We start from the raw sequence: 17,665 nt of genomic DNA, 5'->3' as shown, positions 1-17,665 counted from the left end.
TTAGCTATTTTTTTCTTATTTATTTATTTTTGGCTGCGTTGGGTCTTTGCTGCTTCATGCGGGCCCCCTCCAGCTGCGGCAAGCAGGGGCCACTCTTCGCCGCGGTGTGCGGGCCCCTCAGTAAGGGGCCTCTCCCGTTGCAGAGCACAGGCTCTAGGTGCGCAGGCCTCGGTAGTTGTGGCACACAGGATCAGTAGTTGCGGCGCGCAGGCTCCAGAGCGCAGGCTCAGCAGTTGTGGCAGATGGGCCCAGCTACTCCATGGCATGTGGGATCTTCCCGCACCAGGGCTCGAACCCACGTCCCCTGCATCGGCAGGCGGATTCTTAACCACTGTGCCACCAGGGAAGCCCCCCTTACGTATATCTTCTTGCATGAATAGATATATCTTATTGAAATTCTGAACAAAGGATTTACTGTTTTATCAATTTGTAAAAAAAACTGTTTCACTTTGTATTTTTATTTATGGCAGTTAAAGCTTTGGTTGTAATTGTGTGCTCTATTCAGTGCAGGCAATGCTTACAGGGATCCTAAGTGATACTGTTTTCTTTTTTCCCTGAACAGTGTTGTTTAGTAATATTAAAACTCGTTTTTGTCCTCAAATTTTTATACTATTTATTCTGTAAACCCTAGACTCAGATATTCAGAGGTGTTAATTATGAATGTTCTTTCATCAATAGATTATCTTCAGATAGATTTTTTTAATGTGAATAAGCAAATAAAATTAAGCTTATCGTAACATGTGAAAAATTCATCCTAAAACTGTTGAACAGAGACTAGCAAATAAAAGTTCTGTTCACCAGAATTCTCCATTTTCTTTCCCCCTGACAAACCTATCAAGCTTATTTGTCACTTTAAGTTGTCCTAATAGCATTCACTACTTTAGCATATATTCTGTGGAAGTCTTTTTTTTGAAACTTTAGGGCAACAGTCTTTTTTCTCTTTGAATGGCATTTCTTTCTGCTATACTGGATACACATATTAATTTACTCACAGTCTTATTTATCACTTTTTCTTTCTCCTCATAGTTTTTAATGGTTTGGAATTTCAATTTAAGTTATAACTGACTTTTTAAATTTTATATATTTGGAACAGGAAGAGCAAGATCTGGACCAACAGGGAAATGAGGTATGATTTTGTATTAGGGTTCCTACTACAACACTAACTGCAATCCAGTTCCCAGAATACCTGACACACAACTTCTAACTAATTAAAACTTAAAACACTAAGAAAAGACTACAGGCTCTGGAGTCACACATTCTGGGTTTGAATCCCAACTTTACTACATATGACTACAACCTTGGAAACATTCTTTACACCTCAGTTTCCTCATCTGAAAAATGGGGATAATTGCCCCTACTGAGAGAGTTGTTTTGAGAATTAAGATAATATACATAAAATGTTTAGAAAAGTTCACGGCACATAGTAAGCACTAGCTGTACCAAGTGTTTTGTCCTAAATCTAAATTTACTCATGTTGTTAAATAAATATGGGTAATCTTGAACGCAGTCCACAAAATGGGAACTCTGAGAAGCCACAGAATTTCTCCTTAAGGACAGGCATGAGAGAAGACTGTTCTACCCCAGGGTTTCCCAGCTTTGGCACTATTAACATTTTGGAGGAGGTAATTCTTTGTTGCGGGGAGTTGTCCCATCCCTGGCATCTACCCACTAGCAGATGTCAGTCGTACTCTATTTCCTCCCCCAACCTCGCTTCAGTTGTGACAACCAAAAATGTCTCCAACAAGTTTTTTCTCCCTTTCTCTTAAATTTCAATAGGCGCCATTTAAAAAATCATCATTAAGCTCTGCTTTATTGCTCCGAAGGGTGTAAGACTGTTTATCAGAAAATGATAAAATACATTGATTCTGACAGTGTTTTATTAGAGTTTTCCTCTTTTAGGACTGGTATAAATTATTTTTAATAATCGTTTTTGTTTTCCCTTTTTAGGAAAATCTGTTTGACTCTTTGACGGGGCAGCCACATCCTGAAGATGTTCTCCTGTTTGCCATTCCAATATGTGCCCCATACAACACCATGACAAACTATAAGTAAGTCATCATGAGTTTACGCAAACTGCTGCCACAGCACTGACTCATGAATCATTTTGTAATATCTATCTATTTAGTAACACATGCAATTCCTTTTTAAAGATACAAAGTGAAACTTACTCCTGGAGTTCAGAAAAAGGGAAAAGGTATTTAAAATCTTTTTTTGAATTATATTTAAACATTTCTTGACTGAACAGAAGTAGATTTTTCTATTTTCTACTTACAGCTGCAAAAACAGCCTTGAATAGTTTCATGCATTCCAAGGAAGCAACAGCAAGAGAAAAAGACTTATTCCGCAGTGTAAAGGTAAAGTATTCCTCTAGAGACTTCTGGAGATCGGTGGTGCAATTAAAAATGTTAGCAGTTATTGCTTTGTTAGTAGATGGAACCTGCAGCTATTATTTTGGTAGAAAATGCAGTCTTACTAGAAGCAATATAAAATAAGTAAAATCATATTGGGTGAAAATTTTAGAAATGCCATTCTTTTGACAGCAGAGGACATATAATTGTCAAAAGAAAATATGATGATTGTGAAGATACTCAGCAATTCTTTTTTTCAGGACACGGATTTATCAAGAAACATTCCTGGCAAAGTCAAAGTGTCTGCACCCAATCTTCTGAATGTAAAAAGAAAATAGCTGAAATGAAATCCTAAAATATTTGAGAAGAGTCAATTTTATAGCCTTTTGGAAGTTCAGAGATGAAAACATCATGTAACAAGACTTCCGCATTTAAAAATAAACTAAACGTTGCCTTGTATTCGCCAAAAGGACTTTTTTTTTCCAGTTTTGTAGAGGAAACAGTGTCTATGATAGGATTTCCTAAAATACCTGTGGACAGCTAAATGCTAATTGTATACATCTGTAGTTAGTTATCCTCCTACATTTTCTTGAAATTTGGGAGGTTAATATTAAGTATTCATTTCATGCTGTAAAGAAATGGAATAGTGAAATGGCTCAACTGCTTAGACTATTGACTTGGTAGTTTACTGTATATAATGTATATCTATTACAGGCCAATCACAAGTTTTTTTCCTGGTGGTGGTGGGGATTGGGGGTGGTTAAACATTTAGGATTGTCTTGAAAACCCTAAGCAGTGAAAGAGTAGACTTTCTTCTGCCTTTACCCATATTAGACCAGATTTTAAATACAAATCAATCATTTCCGTGACTCAGCTTAAGAGATAACACCTAGAAGAAATTGGTGTTGATAACTTCCATGCATTTATACACCTTTACTTTACTTTTCATCTTAATTTCCTCCTTGTAATCTCATTCAGCTCTGTACCATTTTATTTTCCACCTCTAGTAATTATCAGTAGCATGTTACAGAGTATCTTAACCTATAATATCATAAGTGCACTTTTAGGCTTACCACTAAAGACTCCTGACCCAGCTTTCTTCTTCTGTCTCCTAACAGAATGGAGAATAAAGTCATACATTACTTCCATTCCTTATGAGCTACAAAACTGTTACTTTTAAAATAATTAGATAATAGCTGCCTAGAGTCAACATGAGCACTTGCCCCAGCCCCTATTCCAAAGCATTAAGGTCAAAGTGTACTAAACAGCTGTTGGTCCTTCCAAGGTTTCTTTTACCTGCTTAACCTTATCGAGAATATTTTTCCTTTGGAAGTTACTGTTAAAAACAAAAACCTTTATGTAGCCTAGTGTTGTAAATACAACATAATAGACTACTCGTGCCATTAAAAAGACATCTGAAATATTCATGTCTTTCTTTAAAAAAATAACTTCACCATTTTGATTGATAGTGGTAAGGATAATTACTATGTTTCTATAGGTATATATCCTGATGTTACCAAATAGGAAATATAATAACCATTCCTTGGGGTAAAAAGCCCAAGTATTAACTTACTTTTGTTTTAATAGAAGACAGTTACTGGTGTTAAATACATTTATTGTAAACTTTAGACACAAAAATAGGTTCTCTAGGCCATTCACATGCACACTAAAACTAAAAAGCTGCAAACTACAACAATGCACATAATTATATAAACAATGTCACTCTGATGTTTACAGAATTGCTGTCCATGCAAGTGATCAGAGGCGCTGTCTATGAAGCCTTAAGATCCAGAAGTGTTGTTACTACCAAACCTCTGATTAACACTGTGAAGTAAGTGTTTTGGAAGGCAGTTCCACGAGCTGGCTAACATTTCTTTAAAGCAAATGACTGCTTCTAAGCTTAGCCTGAAAGTGGACAAAGAAAGAGAAAAATAATTTCACTTTACGGTTTAGAAGTACATTCACTTGAAGAACTACCAAAAAAGAAAAAGCACTTTAAAGATTTTCATAGGAACTGGATAGTTTTAACAGTGAAGGCTTGCTATTGCCCTTAAATTATCCATAAACCTGTTTTTTTCAAAAGCACTAATTTAAAGTGTTTAAGAAACACAATTTAAAATAAGTACCAAGTAAAAAGTTACTTACCTTACAAGAGATTTTGGTTGAACTGAAAATATAAGTATTTCATTACTGTGTGCCTAAAAAACAGACATGAAGAATATATTAAAAGTACTTCACAAGAAAGCTTCAGCAATATTATGAAGTGTCCTTTAATAAAAGGTAGTGTACTTACAGCCCTGTGATGGACAAGAAGGTTATTGGCACACCCACCAAACACAATGACTTCTCCTTCATCACTGGCACAAGCTGTATGCCATAATCTACATTTAAAACAAAAACTTGAGTTTGAAGTCACCCTGAACACCAAACTGATCATTTACACTACAGAACAGAGATGATGAAATAAAGACTAAAGATCTTTAGTGCAGCTCAAAACATAATGGTGAGATGCAGTTATCTCAAGGAACCGTAGCAGAAGCTGGAAAAATCAATGTCTGTTTTATCTGGATGTTACCGTTTTATCTTTCTGGTCCATTCCTAATTTATGCAATGAGGAATGTGAACTGTACTGTTCTCTAGGTTTTTGTTAGCAATAAAAGTCTTACGGGGGATTAGTGGTATATGCCCTCTGCTTCTTCTCCTCTTTTCACAGGCAGGACCAGTTGGCCTTACACAAAACATCTGAGGGATGCTGACTCTGCCTGAGTGAACAAAGTATCTTCAGGCCTGATAATTCTGTGGAAAGAATATTTGTGCCAAATGACGTCTTAGCGGCATGACTGTACTTAGGTCAGAGGTGTGGGGAAAAATGCAGGCTGACATTATCCAAATGTGCTTTGAACACCAACTTTGCATTATTTCCTTTAGCAGTCTTTGTAACAATTCTTTTCGAGATTAACAAGAAAAGTAACTATCAGTGTTTTAATAGGCTCTTTTTGGATGATCTGACTTCTTGATCTTTGTTATACAGCACAACCGCAAATCTGATTGAAAGTTCTTGATTCTCCCTTCCCAGCCCCTCCCTGCCACTGCCATAAACATTCTTTAGGGTTTTGAAATTCTCTCCTTTCCAGTTCCTTTTTGTTTTCTTTAATGAAAAATCTAGAAACAGTTCAACTCAACTTGACTAAAGAGCTTGAGTATAAATTTTAACAATGTCAGTAATTTTATGATGAAGCAAAAGTCAAAATCCAGCCCTATTTTTCATACACAGATGATAAAATAGAAAGCACTGATACTAGGATAACACTGGTTTTCTCTTCTTCCAAAAGCTACAATGTTAACCCTTAGTGAATGCTAGGGTTCTTATGATAAGAATGATGAACTGAATGCAGCCAGTCAAATTTCCTCAATCATTACCAGTCTTGTACATCTCTACGGACCTCATTCATTCAGCATAAGAATTAGCTTTTAAATAGTTCATACCTTGGTTTTTCAGTATAGGGATGATTAAACTGTATCCATTCGTTTTTACTGATGCAGTAAGTCCAGGCATCACCTGATTGAAGCAAAGAAAAAGAGCTATGAAGTATGTTATTCTGTTAATGTGACATTGATATTTAAAGAGCATAGCTTTAGGGCTTCCCTGGTGGCGCAGTGGTTGAGAGTCCGCCTGCCGATGCAGGGGACACGGGTTCGTGCCCCGGTCCTGGGGGATCCCACATGCCGCGGAGCGGCTGGGCCCGTGAGCCATGGCCGCTGAGCCTACGCATCTGGAGCCTGCGCTCTGCAGCGGGAGAGGCCACAACAGTGAGAGGCCCGCATACAGCAAATAAATAAATAAATAAAGAGCATAGCTTTAGTAAGAACAGTAATAAATCAGATTTTGAGTAGATACAGAAAGTATATTTCTTTTTTTTTCCTGCAGTTAACCAAGTAAGCCCTTTGCATGTTACAGCCCTTTAGCAGGGCAAAGTGTTCCGGGTCATTTTTTTACTGGACCAATGGATGTGTCATGAAAACAATTATAGGTATGTTATAGGATCAAAATTAGTAGCAAACCCTCTAACCAACCCTATAGCCCTCTGATAAATTTAAAATACTGATTTTTTTCAGCTATTCATATATCACTTATGAATTATATATAATAACTTTTTAATGTTCTTAAAGTACTTACTTAGTGGCTGTTTATCAGTGGTAAATCCTCCAAAGAGAAAGAGATGATCTGAAGAAACTGGTGTTAGTGAGTGCCAAGATCGGCCAACTGGGCATATGCCTTGTGGAATTCTGAAAATAATAGCTAAGTTACAATATCTACATTTAAAAGCCGCTACTGTATTTAATGCAGAGAAATACTAAAGAAATTTTCTTTAAAAATTTATATGGAATTTTGAAAAGAGACTTTAAAAAGTCTTCTTGGTATTAACTACATGCTTTAGAATGAACTACTTTCTTTGAAGGAAGAGTCTTTAACTTTAGATCTTTTCTTTTCAATAAACACTGAGCACATGCTATGTGCCAGGCATAGTTTATGGGAACTGAAAATTTTAAAATTCCTTCTTTAAGGACTTAGTGATTATGTTTACTTAAATTCATAGTTACAAAAAATGTAAGCAAGTACATTATATACTAATAATAGAGTAACGGAAAAATCCATTGAAATTTCTTTGAAAAACTTTTCTAAATAATTATCTAAAATGATACCTACAATTCATTCCACTCCCATGTATCCAGATTAAGACAGTGAAGATCATTCATTCTAGCATCCTAGAAAAGGATAATTAACTAGTTATCATTTTGAGTAATTCAAAAGCAAATCATTGAAACTGTTTTATATACTCACTCGATATCTGCCTCCAAACACAAAGCCTTTGTTTCCAACAGTTGCACAGGCATGGGCAGCACGAGGTGAAGGTGCTTTACCCTAGTAATGTCATAAAAGCAATTTAATAAATAAGTGAACGTTTTATAAATACCAGAAAGAGTCTACTCTGGATGTGGGATAAGAATGTGCAAGACACTTGAGCTTTTAAGCTGAAGTGCAAACTTAGAGTAGACAGCAGTACTGAAGGCTGACTAGCAAACTGGGAGTTTCTGAAATACATTACTGAAGGGGCTAGTTAATACAATAGAATGCTTGCTTGCTTTACTTTTATCTTTTAAAACAAAAGCTGGCATATTATATGACATCTGTGTCAGAGGAAAAAGAAATCTAATATTTGAGTAACTTAAATTCCAATCCAGCACTAGGTCATTTATTACAAACAATACCACTTTAACAGCTATTAGATAATAGATGCTGCGCTAGTCTATACATTCATTAAACTTTTTTGAGTTTTAAACTCCTTGGAGAATAACAAATTGCCAATTTTACACCACCTGCCAACTCCCCTTCTAGTCTAAGCAGACTTGCTTTAATAATTCATTCTTCAGTAACTCACAGTAGTTATAGGCTGGCTCCAGACAAATGTTTCAGTGTCTAAAATATGTACATGATCGTTCCATCCTCTTGGATGACTTGAATTCTACAGAAAATAAGAATCTGAGTTATTTTACAAATAATGTTCGTAAAATCATATAGCCTTTGTCTGGTTTATTAACAGAGCAAAATGAACAAAGCTAATAGCAAACAAAGTGTATTATTTCAACAGACTAAGTAGGCCATATGCAAATAAGAAACTTCATTTACCCAAAAAGATGTTTCATCAAATTCAAAAGTTCCCAATACTTTATCTTCAGGTAAATATCCATACCCTCCAAAAAATATTAACCTGTTTGATAAAAAAACAAGACATTAAAAAATCAAACATCCACAGGATACAAGAGATTTTTAAAATTTTGTCTTATCCATGAGTTGAGAAGGCACACTTGAGTATATAAAACTGCTTATTCAAATAATAATGGCTAACATGGCTAACATTTATGTCTTAGGTGCTTTACCATCAATTCACTTAATCCTCATGTGCACTCGAAGGCGTGTTCTACTGTTACAATGGTTATTGGTTAATGATACTTGGATGGCAAAGCACTTTCCACATAAAAACCCAAACCTATAGTGCTGCTAACTCACTTGTTTTTATATACCCAGACACCGAGTTTGTCCTTTGATGATGGAGGAATTCCTTGGCAGTCAATTCTTTCCCAGTGTAATACTCGGTCTGTAGACCTTGAATCCAGCATGTAGAACTGTCAGAAGCAATGATTTCAGTTAGATTTGGTTACATAAAAGAAATTCAACCTTGGCATTTAATTTTACTGCGTTCATGCTAATAAGACTGTCATCTAATTCAGTACTAATAAAAGTGGAACTGCAGACTGGCTGCTTGTCTGCAAAGTGTTAACTGGTCTGAGTCTAGATAAGAAATTTCTGCCAGAATGTAAATTACCTAAGTCACTGTGTACCCTGTTTAGTTCAGCTTATTTTTTTCCCATACCACACTCTTTTGATGAAGGAATAGAACATGTGTTGATTTACATTCTTGGCCTTAGATAGGCACTTTGAGTTGTACTGATCTAATTTACGGGTATCAGGATGGTATTACCAAAAAATCAGACTTAGTAATTCATCTTCAAATTTAATTTAACAAACATGTCTTAAGTGCCTACTTAACTCTAGGAGCTAAGGATAAATCTTAAAAGATTAAGTATTCATATATCTTTCACATCCAGGTATTTAAATAAATCTGGCTTTTTTTTTTTTTTTTTTTTTTTTTTTTTTACTTAAGACTCCTAAAGCTCCCTTTCCTCAACTCTAGTCAGTTAACTACTATCATTTCTCTGACCACTCCCCTAAAGCTGCCACAGCTTCTCTTTTTCCCAAGCTTCCTCATGTTGTGTCAAACTTAGTTTACTCCCCCTTGGCCCTGAAAAATACATGGCTCAACTACAGCCTACAGTAGGGCCTCACAAAACCTTTTAGGAACGGAACCCTTCAAACAAAATCTTAAGCAAAAGCCTAAATATAAAAATAAGGGGGCTTCCCTGGTGGCACAGTGGTTGGGAATCCGCCTGCCAATGCAGGGGATGTGGGTTCGGGCCCTGGTCCAGGAAGATCCCACATGCCGCGGAGCGGCTGGGCCCGTGCGCCACAACTACCGAACCTGTGCTCTAGAGCCTGCAAGCCGTAACTGCTGAGGCCTGTACACCTGGAGCCTGTGGTCTGCAGCGGCCACACACTGCAACGAAGGGTGGCCCACGCTCACCACAACTAGAAAGAGCCCGCGTGCAGCAACGAAGGCCCAACAGAGCCAAAAATTAAAATAAATTATTAAAAAAAAATAGGGCTTCCCTGGTGGCGCAGTGGTTGAGAGTCCGCCTGCCGATGCAGGGGACACGGGTTCGTGCCCCGGTCCGGGAAGATCCCACATGCCGCAGAGTGGCTAGGCCCGTGAGCCACAGCCACTGAGCCTGCGCGTCCGGAGCCTGTGCTCCGCAGCGGGAGAGGCCACAACAGTGAAAGGCCCATGTAACGCAAATAATAATAATAATAATAATAAGGGCCTGAAGAAATGGCTCCTCTGTTTACAACATACCCAACAGGAATCTGGGTTCATTGTGACAAGAGGCACAAAACTTGTGGCCTTCCTATGAGCAAATATCCAACACATGTCCCCCTGCACCTCCACGTGGCTGCTAGGCAGGACCAGTGGGACAGGGCTCAATATTGGAAGAAAAGCTACAGTATTTAGTGGGGAAGTTTGCCACCGAGAGCCTGTCAGGTCCACTCATGCATGAGCCATGAATGGTCTTATAGACATAAAGGCCTTGAACCTCTCTTTTCAAGGAAAAAGAAAAGCAAAATAGATTCCAATTATGTCATCTGGAAAAGGCAAAACTATGGAGACAATAAAAAGATCGATGGGGCTTCCATGGTGGCACAGTGGTTGAGAGTCCGCCTGCCGATGCAGGGGACGCGGGTTCGTGCCCCGGTCCGGGAAGATCCCATGTGCCGCGGAGCGGCTGGGCCCGTGAGCCATGGCCGCTGGGCCTGTGCGTCTGGAGCCTGTGCTCCGCAACGGGAGAGGCCGCAACAGTGAGAGGCCCGCGTACCGCAAAAAAGAAAAAAAAAAGATCGATGGTTGCCAGGAGTCTGGGGGGAGAGGAGAGATGAATACACGGAGTACAGAAATTTTTATGAGCAGTGAAATACTTCATATGACATTATCATGACGGATATATCTCATTATATTTGTCCAAACCCACAGAATGTGCAACACTATTCAACTAAAGTGAACCCCAAGGTGAACTGTGAATGAATAAATTAAATTAAATAAAAGTGGAGCTACACTTGTTAAAATGGAGGAGGAGGGGGCAGTCTGGAGCCTGCCCAACACCATATGCTCCTCTCACACGTCCCAAGGCATCTCAAAGAAATCCCTAGAGTTCCTAGAAGCACAGTTTGAAATTTGAAACCACTTCAGCCATTTGCTCATCTACAGCAAATCACTTGGCATGTCCATGAACAAGGTATTTGCTTACACCTCTGCATCTTGGTACCTATATCTTGGCTACCCCTTCCAATTGTATGATTCTATTCAAGCGTCACCTCTTCGGTGAAGACTCTTCATTTTTCTGTTCCTCTGTCCTACCAAACACAATGGTAAGGATTCTTTTTCAGATTCAACAGTTTTTACTGAGCCGTTACTATGAGCCGACTCTGTGTTTCTCTTTATGATATGCTACTGAAATCGTTTACTTATATGCGTCCCTTCTAGGATGTGAGCTCCTAGAGGCGGGGACACTGTCATTCATCTCTGTCTCCAATGTCTAAGCAAGTGCTCAGCATTAAGGTGCTTACTAAGTTGCCAAATAAATAAGTTTTTAAGAGTCTATGTATATCACAGGCACCTTTCTGACTGCATCTGTCTCTTACTGGCCTGAGAGAAAAACTGATACGTTTTTCCTATTTGGTAAAGATGTAGACTAAGTCCGAACAACAGTACTTACGGTGCCATGTTATAGGAACGTTAGTATATAAAATCTGTCAGTGTTAATTTCTCCTTATGGCTTTTTGAGTTGTGGCCTGTTAAATTTTACCCTGCTCCCCCCCCTTAACTGCATCTTGTTTTCATTTAGTTTACTAATATTCATCTAATACTCCAGGGTTCTGAAAGAATAAGTAGCTGCAAAGAACACAAAGAAAAACAACCTAGAAAGTTAACTGCACACACCTTACCAACCAAGGCTGATTTTACAGAAGGCCCAGGTGAATACCGGCTGGTAGACAAAAAAACTAAAATGCACATGCATACCATAATCAAGTACATGTATTTTTTAACTGGAACAAGAATAAGTATGGGCTAACCTTAGAAATCTGAAGTTGTCTGAAAAAGAACAAAGTTGCCTTAAACCATAATCCTTAGAAACACTAACCTTATTCGTATTGCCTCTTGAATGGTGTCCTCCAAACAAGTACAGCACCCTGTCTACACACACAGCACAGCTTCCTGACATAGAAGGAGGAACATCACCCTCAGTGTTAATTTTTTTCCTAAGGGGGAAAAAACTGAATGTAAATCGATTTCCCAAAAAGGAAGAAATGCAAAAATCTATTCATTCTTCTAATTCTATCCCCACAATAAAAAAATAAAATAAGCGGGCTGAGTAGCTATGTCGGGGGTCTCTTCTAGCTCTAAAGTTAGTTAACAGAATGAACTCATCCCTTCCACCCATTCCACAGGCTGTGCCAGCAGGTACTTACACATGGCAGCATGGGAGGTTCTAAAAGCCTACGTGTCATTTTATTATTCTAGGAGCAAACCATCTTACATTTCTCAAACTAAATTGTTCGCTTTTCTACTTACTTGGCCATTAATGGTTTTTTGATGGTTTTTTGTTTTTGAGTGGGCCAAGAACCCAAAAGAAAAAAAACTTCAGTATGTCAGTCCTGACAGATTAATAGGTGTTTTTAATTCAGTTACCTTTTAGCCATTCAAACGAATCTGTTTCAGACCTTATGTAATACTCCCAACACTCAGGTAGTGCCTACTATAGGCCAGGCCCTCCTCTGAGTGCTCTTTACATGTTTTAACTCATTCTGAATCTAAAAGTGAATCTGAATCAAAAAGCTAATAATTCTAAGATTCAAAATATTAATACAACACTCAAGGTCTTTTGCTCAGAATATCACTTCATCTATGCTAACTAAGCTTTAAGTTTTTTATTTGTTTTTGGCTGCACCATGTGACACACAGGATTTTAATTCCCCAACCAGGGATCGAACCCGTGCCCCCTGCAGTGGAAGTGTAGAGTCCTAACCACTGGACCATCAAGGAATTCCCAAGCTTTGTTTTGATAGGCTTAATTTGTAAAATTCCTTATGGGGCTGAATTGTTAAAAGAAAATATTAGAATTTCCATATTAAAGGAATACTATTATAAATGTCCAATTCTCTAGAAAAAGATCATCAAACAGCTAGATTAACACTGACTGGCTATGTGCAAAAATAATCCTGGTTTATTTTTAGTTGACCTTTTAAATCAAGTGGAACTACTATTCTCCTAGTTCTGAGATCTCTAATATGCTGAAGTATGTAATGCACAAAGTTTTCACAAAGCAAACCATGGAGAAAACTACTTTATAAATCCCTAAACACGGCCAACCCAGTATTTTGAGAATCATATTAATTCTGCTAAGAACATACTCCAGTAATACTGGTATGAAACTGGCAAAAGGTCCTTTCAGAATATCCATAGTTTGTATGCAAATTTAAGTTGTTTTTTAGGCAAAACGTACTATTTCAAAGGGATTTGCATAGAAATTTTAATATTAGAGCTCATTGAAATAGAATACTACCTTTATTTCTAGCAGATACAATCTGGAAATTCTTTTCTCATTCAAGATAGCACACAACAAAGACAACATCTTGAAAAAAAAAATATATGGAACTTTTATTATATTTCCATTCCAGGATTTGAAGCCTCTACCTCTTTAATATTACTATAATACTTGACACAGCTCTGAATAGAAATTTCTTCAAGGTCATAAAAGCATCTAGTAATTACTGAACTACTAAAGAGATGCAAAAGCATCTAAGCTTAGCAGCTAAGCTAAACTAGCAGAACACTGTTTTCAGAATATATAGATAGCTTAGCATCTTTAATTAAAGTATTTTTATTCATTAGTGTGGGTTTTACAGAGTATGTTTTTGTTTGCAACCTTATTTGGATTTTTTTAGTCCCCCTCATAATATCCAGTTACCATCTTCCAGTCTCCATGTTGTAGATCCAGAGTTCTTCTCTAGGCAGATAAAAGTCATACAATCCTCTGACTTGATTACTCTAAGAAAAAACAAAGAAACAAAAAAAGATTGCAAATATAAAAAGTAATTTGTATTCTAAAGAGGCACTATTGTGTATTTTATATATATATTGTATATTGTATATATATTGTATATCTTATTTGAGATACTGAGAGTTATGAAAAGTTAAATAGGTTATAACAGTTCTATCAAATGCACAATCCTCCCTGCACCATGCCACATACTCAAGGTAATGCTTAATATAGACAGCCCTCAATTCAAATTTTTGATACAGCAGTTGTAATGGTGCAGGAAGTTACGAGATCTCCAGGTAATCTCTAAGGCCACTTTATCCTGAATAGTCCATGCACCAAATCTCACTTGCATGACTTCATGAGAGATTACCTGTGCCATGGTCAGCACGCTAAAGAAAGGTCTGCCTTCGATGTACCTAATCCTTGGGGCTTCCCTCATGGCGCAGTGGTTTTAAGAGTCCTCCTGCCAATGCAGGGGACACGGGTTCGATCCCTGGTCCAGGAAGATCCCACATGCCGTGGAACAACTAAGCCCGTGCGCCACAACTACTGAGCCTGTGCTCTAGAGCCCGCGAGCCACAACTAAAGCCTGCGTACCTAAAGCCCGTGCTCCGCAACAAGGGAAGCCCACGCATCGTAACAAAGAGTAGTGCCCGCTCGCCGCAACTAGAGAAAGCCCACGTGCGGCAACGAAGACCCAATGCAGCCAAAAATAAATAAATAAAATAGAGAAATTAGAAAAAAAAAAAGTACCTGATCACTAACAGGTGATGTAGAGTTTTCTAGCCATTCTCCCCTTTCACCCATCCATTCTCCACCAAGAAGCAGAGAGGCAGAACTGAAAATATTAAGTCCCCATGCAAAATTTTGTTCCTTGCTCTGATCCAGTTCCCTTCAGGTAACAGACTGAGCTTACCATATACCAGAACTAGCTAAGTGCTGTCCATGGAGTGCTTTATTTAATCCTCACAACCACCATAAGAAATAGCTGGCACAGGTTTTTCAAAGAGGAAGGTGATTTGCCCAAGGCTGCTTAGCAAGGGACAGTGGAACCAGGATTCCCGCCTCCATTCCCTGCATTTGCAACTTCAGCCACTGCCTGAGCCACTTTCTGAACAATGTCGATATACAGTAAACTGTTGCAGTTCACTGAAATGGGTGTCAGGGTCTTACAAGTTTAAGTATTACAGAGAATTGAACAGCTGGCCATGTAAACATTTCTCTTTCCACTCCACCACTTAGGAAAGGAAAGGCTGGAAGCAAAACAGCAGGCTGAGGGCTTCCCTGGTGGCGCAGTGGTTGACAGTCCGCCTGCCGATGCAGGGGACACGGGTTCGTGCCCTGATCCGGGAAGATCCTACATGCCGCGGAGCGGCTGGGCCCGTGAGCCATGGCCGCTGAGCCTGCGCATCCGGAGCCTGTGCTCCGCAACGGGAGAGGCCCCAACAGTGAGAGGCCCGCATACCACAAAAAAAAAAAATAGCAGGCTGACCTGCAATACATCAGGCTGGTGGCAGGAGGAAAACTGACTTCTGTGTAGGAAGCTAAGGTTTATTGCCATCAAAACAATCTCCAAGGACTTCCTGTTTGTGGTACTCTTAGGGTTCTAACCAAAATGGGGAGGATGGCCTGTTTTGGAACCACCAACTTACTTCATTGATCATGCTTCTCCACCTGGCCTCAGCCCTAGGCATCCAGGCCCTCCACAACTCAGCTTCAGAAATCTTCCACCCTGACAACCCTCCTTCTGCCCACCTTCCTTCTTTGTGAAAAGTCCCATTCCCTCAACACTGCTGAGTTTTACAAATAGAATTACAAATAAAGTAGTTTAGGCTGAAGACTAACAGGTTTACTTTTCTCCAAAGGAATTATTTACGTTTTAATTAAGGTCACCACATACTGGCCACCTTCCTCCTACCAAATACTCTCCTCTGAACACATTCATTGGAGGCTGGGGAAAACATTCCAGATTAATTAGGATTGGCAAAAAGGAACCAAATGAAGTAATCAGGAAAGCTTTATCCCATCTATCTTTTTTTTTGGTGGTATGCGGGCCTCTCCGGTTGTGGAGCACAGGCTCCGGACGCGCAGGCTCAGCGGCCATGGCTCACGGGCCCAGCCACTCCGCAGCATGTGGGATCTTCCCGGACCGGGGCACGAACCCGTGTCCCCTGCATCAGCAGGCGGACTCTCAACCACTACGCCACCAGGGAAGCCCCCATCTATCTTTTGAAAGTCATCTCAAAGACGGTCAACTATGATCAACTGTACCATAATCTAAAATCTACTACCAGAATCAAGAAGTGCTTCCAAGTCATGGAAGGTACAGGTGTAGCGGACTAGATTTCAAGCAAATGGGGATGGGGGGAGATCGTTTTTAAAACCAAAAGAGACTAAAAATATTTTCGGTAGGAATAGATCAGAACCACCCCCAGCAAATGAAAATAAGACGATTCTAGAATGTGGAGTGCTACGGGGAACCTCTAAAAGCAAAGGGCAGAACTAGTGAGGTTTAAATAGGAGACACTTGGGTAGGATTTCCAGACAGAGGAAAAAAGGAGAAACGCAAGTAAATGCTCTAAACTGGTAACTAATCAGATTGTTCACGAGTAGGGCTCAAAGAGCCGCACTCTGTAGTTAAAGTTGTTCCTGCTGATTTTTTCGGTTATTTCTAGAGCTTTTCCATTAATTTTCTTAATAGGGATTTCTTGTGAAAAACATCCTTTCTCAGCTGAAACCAAGAGGAAAATAGCCCTGAAGCGTTCCAATAACAATGGGATGTAGCTGGGACGCCTGAACAGGTGGGAAGTTTCAATAAGACGATTCCTGCGGCCTTTGGGAATTCCGAGGCATTTTCCTACACTGCTGTCTCCCCATAAGTGGGCCACGGTATCAGTGGGCCACCTGAGCCCGGCTCCACAGGGTAATGTGCTCCTAGGTAGACCTGATAAAGGATAAGAGTGATCTCACACACCGTTACCTCTTATACACCCCCAACCCTTTTAAATAAAACACATTTCGCGGTCCTGCACCGCCCGCCGTGCCCTCCCCAGATAACGCTCGGATGTCAAACAGCGCGCAGGGCGGCCGCGAGCAGCGTGGGGCAGGGAGCGGGCTTTGTAAGCAGAAGGCGGGCGTGACAACAGACCAGGAGGCTTGGGACGGTAGGGAGACCCGTGGGAAGATTCCCACACTCGCGGAGGACAAGGGACCAACAGGCGGAGTCGCGACGTTGGGGCGCGGGAGGCGATCGGGGCGGCCGCTCTGGTCCTCCCGCCGGCCCACCAACCCCGACCCAGTAACAGCCGAGCGACACCCGCCGCGGCCCGGCCACCCACTGACCTTGTAGCCGCCCCAGACGAACATGTGGCGCCCGTCGCTGACGGCTACGTGGCCGCTGCGTTCAGCGGGGCAGGCGAGCTCCGCGGACTCGTAGCCCTCATAGGCCGGCCCCGGGAGCTCGTCCTCCCGCAGGTCCTCGTAGCCATCGGCCATCTTGAGGCTGCACTTCGGCTCACCGACAATCCCCGAACCCGCGACGGAGGAAAAGACAAAGGAAAAGGAAGGAGACGCACGGTGGCGCGAGGCGAGGCGGCGGTGGCCAAAGGCACAGCGTTAGGGCCGCTCCCCGCCGCCCGCGCTCGCGTCCTCGCGGCCCACCTCACCGAGGACGGCCTCTCGCCGTCTGGCGGGGGTCGCGGCTGGCGGGGGTCGCGGGCCGGGGGCGGCGAGGACGCAGAGCCGGGAGCAGGGCGGGCGGGGGTCCGCCTCGGGCCGGTACCTGCTTCCAGCCCCTCCGCCCCACCTCCAGCTCGCTTCTCGCAGCAGACGGCCTTTGTTTACGCCGTGGCAGGAACCGCCCGTTCCGCTGACGCCGCTCGCCCAGCTCCGGAAGCGCGGCCGACGCTTAGCTTCCCCAGCGCCAGGTCATCCCAACCCCTTCTCCCGGACGGCCCGGTTCTGGGGCGCCCCGCCCTCTTCTTCGCCCGCCGAAGTCTAGGCGCAGAAGCTGGAGGCACTTCCACGCACACTCCGCACCTCCC

At 41.0% G+C, this 17,665-nt stretch overlaps 3 protein-coding genes and 1 non-coding gene across 4 annotated transcripts in view; 2 read left to right on the top strand and 2 right to left on the bottom strand.

Annotated features, from left to right (window-relative positions):
- The window catches only part of NEMF (nuclear export mediator factor), a 53,744-nt gene extending 49,973 nt beyond the window's left edge, over window positions 1–3,771 (top strand). Inside the window, exons 29-33 of the mRNA XM_032624573.1 lie at window positions 1,094–1,126; window positions 1,948–2,048; window positions 2,151–2,194; window positions 2,275–2,354; window positions 2,609–3,771. Coding sequence (XP_032480464.1) covers window positions 1,094–1,126; window positions 1,948–2,048; window positions 2,151–2,194; window positions 2,275–2,354; window positions 2,609–2,686 — 336 coding nt within the window. The 3' untranslated portion in view covers window positions 2,687–3,771. The remainder of the gene's footprint in view (window positions 1–1,093; window positions 1,127–1,947; window positions 2,049–2,150; window positions 2,195–2,274; window positions 2,355–2,608) is intronic.
- A 175-nt stretch (window positions 3,772–3,946) lies between these two features.
- Window positions 3,947–17,479, bottom strand: KLHDC2 (kelch domain containing 2). Its single transcript, XM_032624574.1, has 13 exons — window positions 16,965–17,479; window positions 13,548–13,627; window positions 11,721–11,838; window positions 8,419–8,534; window positions 8,038–8,119; window positions 7,790–7,873; window positions 7,192–7,272; window positions 7,057–7,115; window positions 6,526–6,635; window positions 5,835–5,907; window positions 4,642–4,729; window positions 4,494–4,546; window positions 3,947–4,253 (listed from the first exon to the last, which is right to left on the bottom strand). The coding sequence occupies exons 1-13, from the start codon at window positions 17,115–17,117 to the stop codon at window positions 4,130–4,132; spliced, it is 1,221 nt and encodes a 406-aa protein (XP_032480465.1). The 5' UTR covers window positions 17,118–17,479; the 3' UTR covers window positions 3,947–4,129.
- On the top strand, window positions 9,831–9,955 carry LOC116750267. Its single transcript, XR_004348964.1, has one exon. It is a non-coding gene; the product is annotated as a small nucleolar RNA SNORA11 (small nucleolar RNA).
- The window catches only part of KLHDC1 (kelch domain containing 1), a 55,134-nt gene continuing 50,610 nt past the window's right edge, over window positions 13,142–17,665 (bottom strand). The window contains exons 14-15 of the transcript XR_004348701.1: window positions 13,548–13,627; window positions 13,142–13,211 (exon numbers count right to left, since the gene is read on the bottom strand). The gene's annotated coding sequence lies outside the window, so the exon portion shown is untranslated. The remainder of the gene's footprint in view (window positions 13,212–13,547; window positions 13,628–17,665) is intronic.

The sequence above is a fragment of the Phocoena sinus genome, chromosome 2 (assembly GCF_008692025.1).
Source record: "Phocoena sinus isolate mPhoSin1 chromosome 2, mPhoSin1.pri, whole genome shotgun sequence".
NCBI lineage: Eukaryota > Metazoa > Chordata > Mammalia > Artiodactyla > Phocoenidae > Phocoena > Phocoena sinus.
The sequence above is the reverse complement of the archived record's forward strand: the minus strand, read 5'-3'. Positions and strand labels throughout refer to the sequence as shown.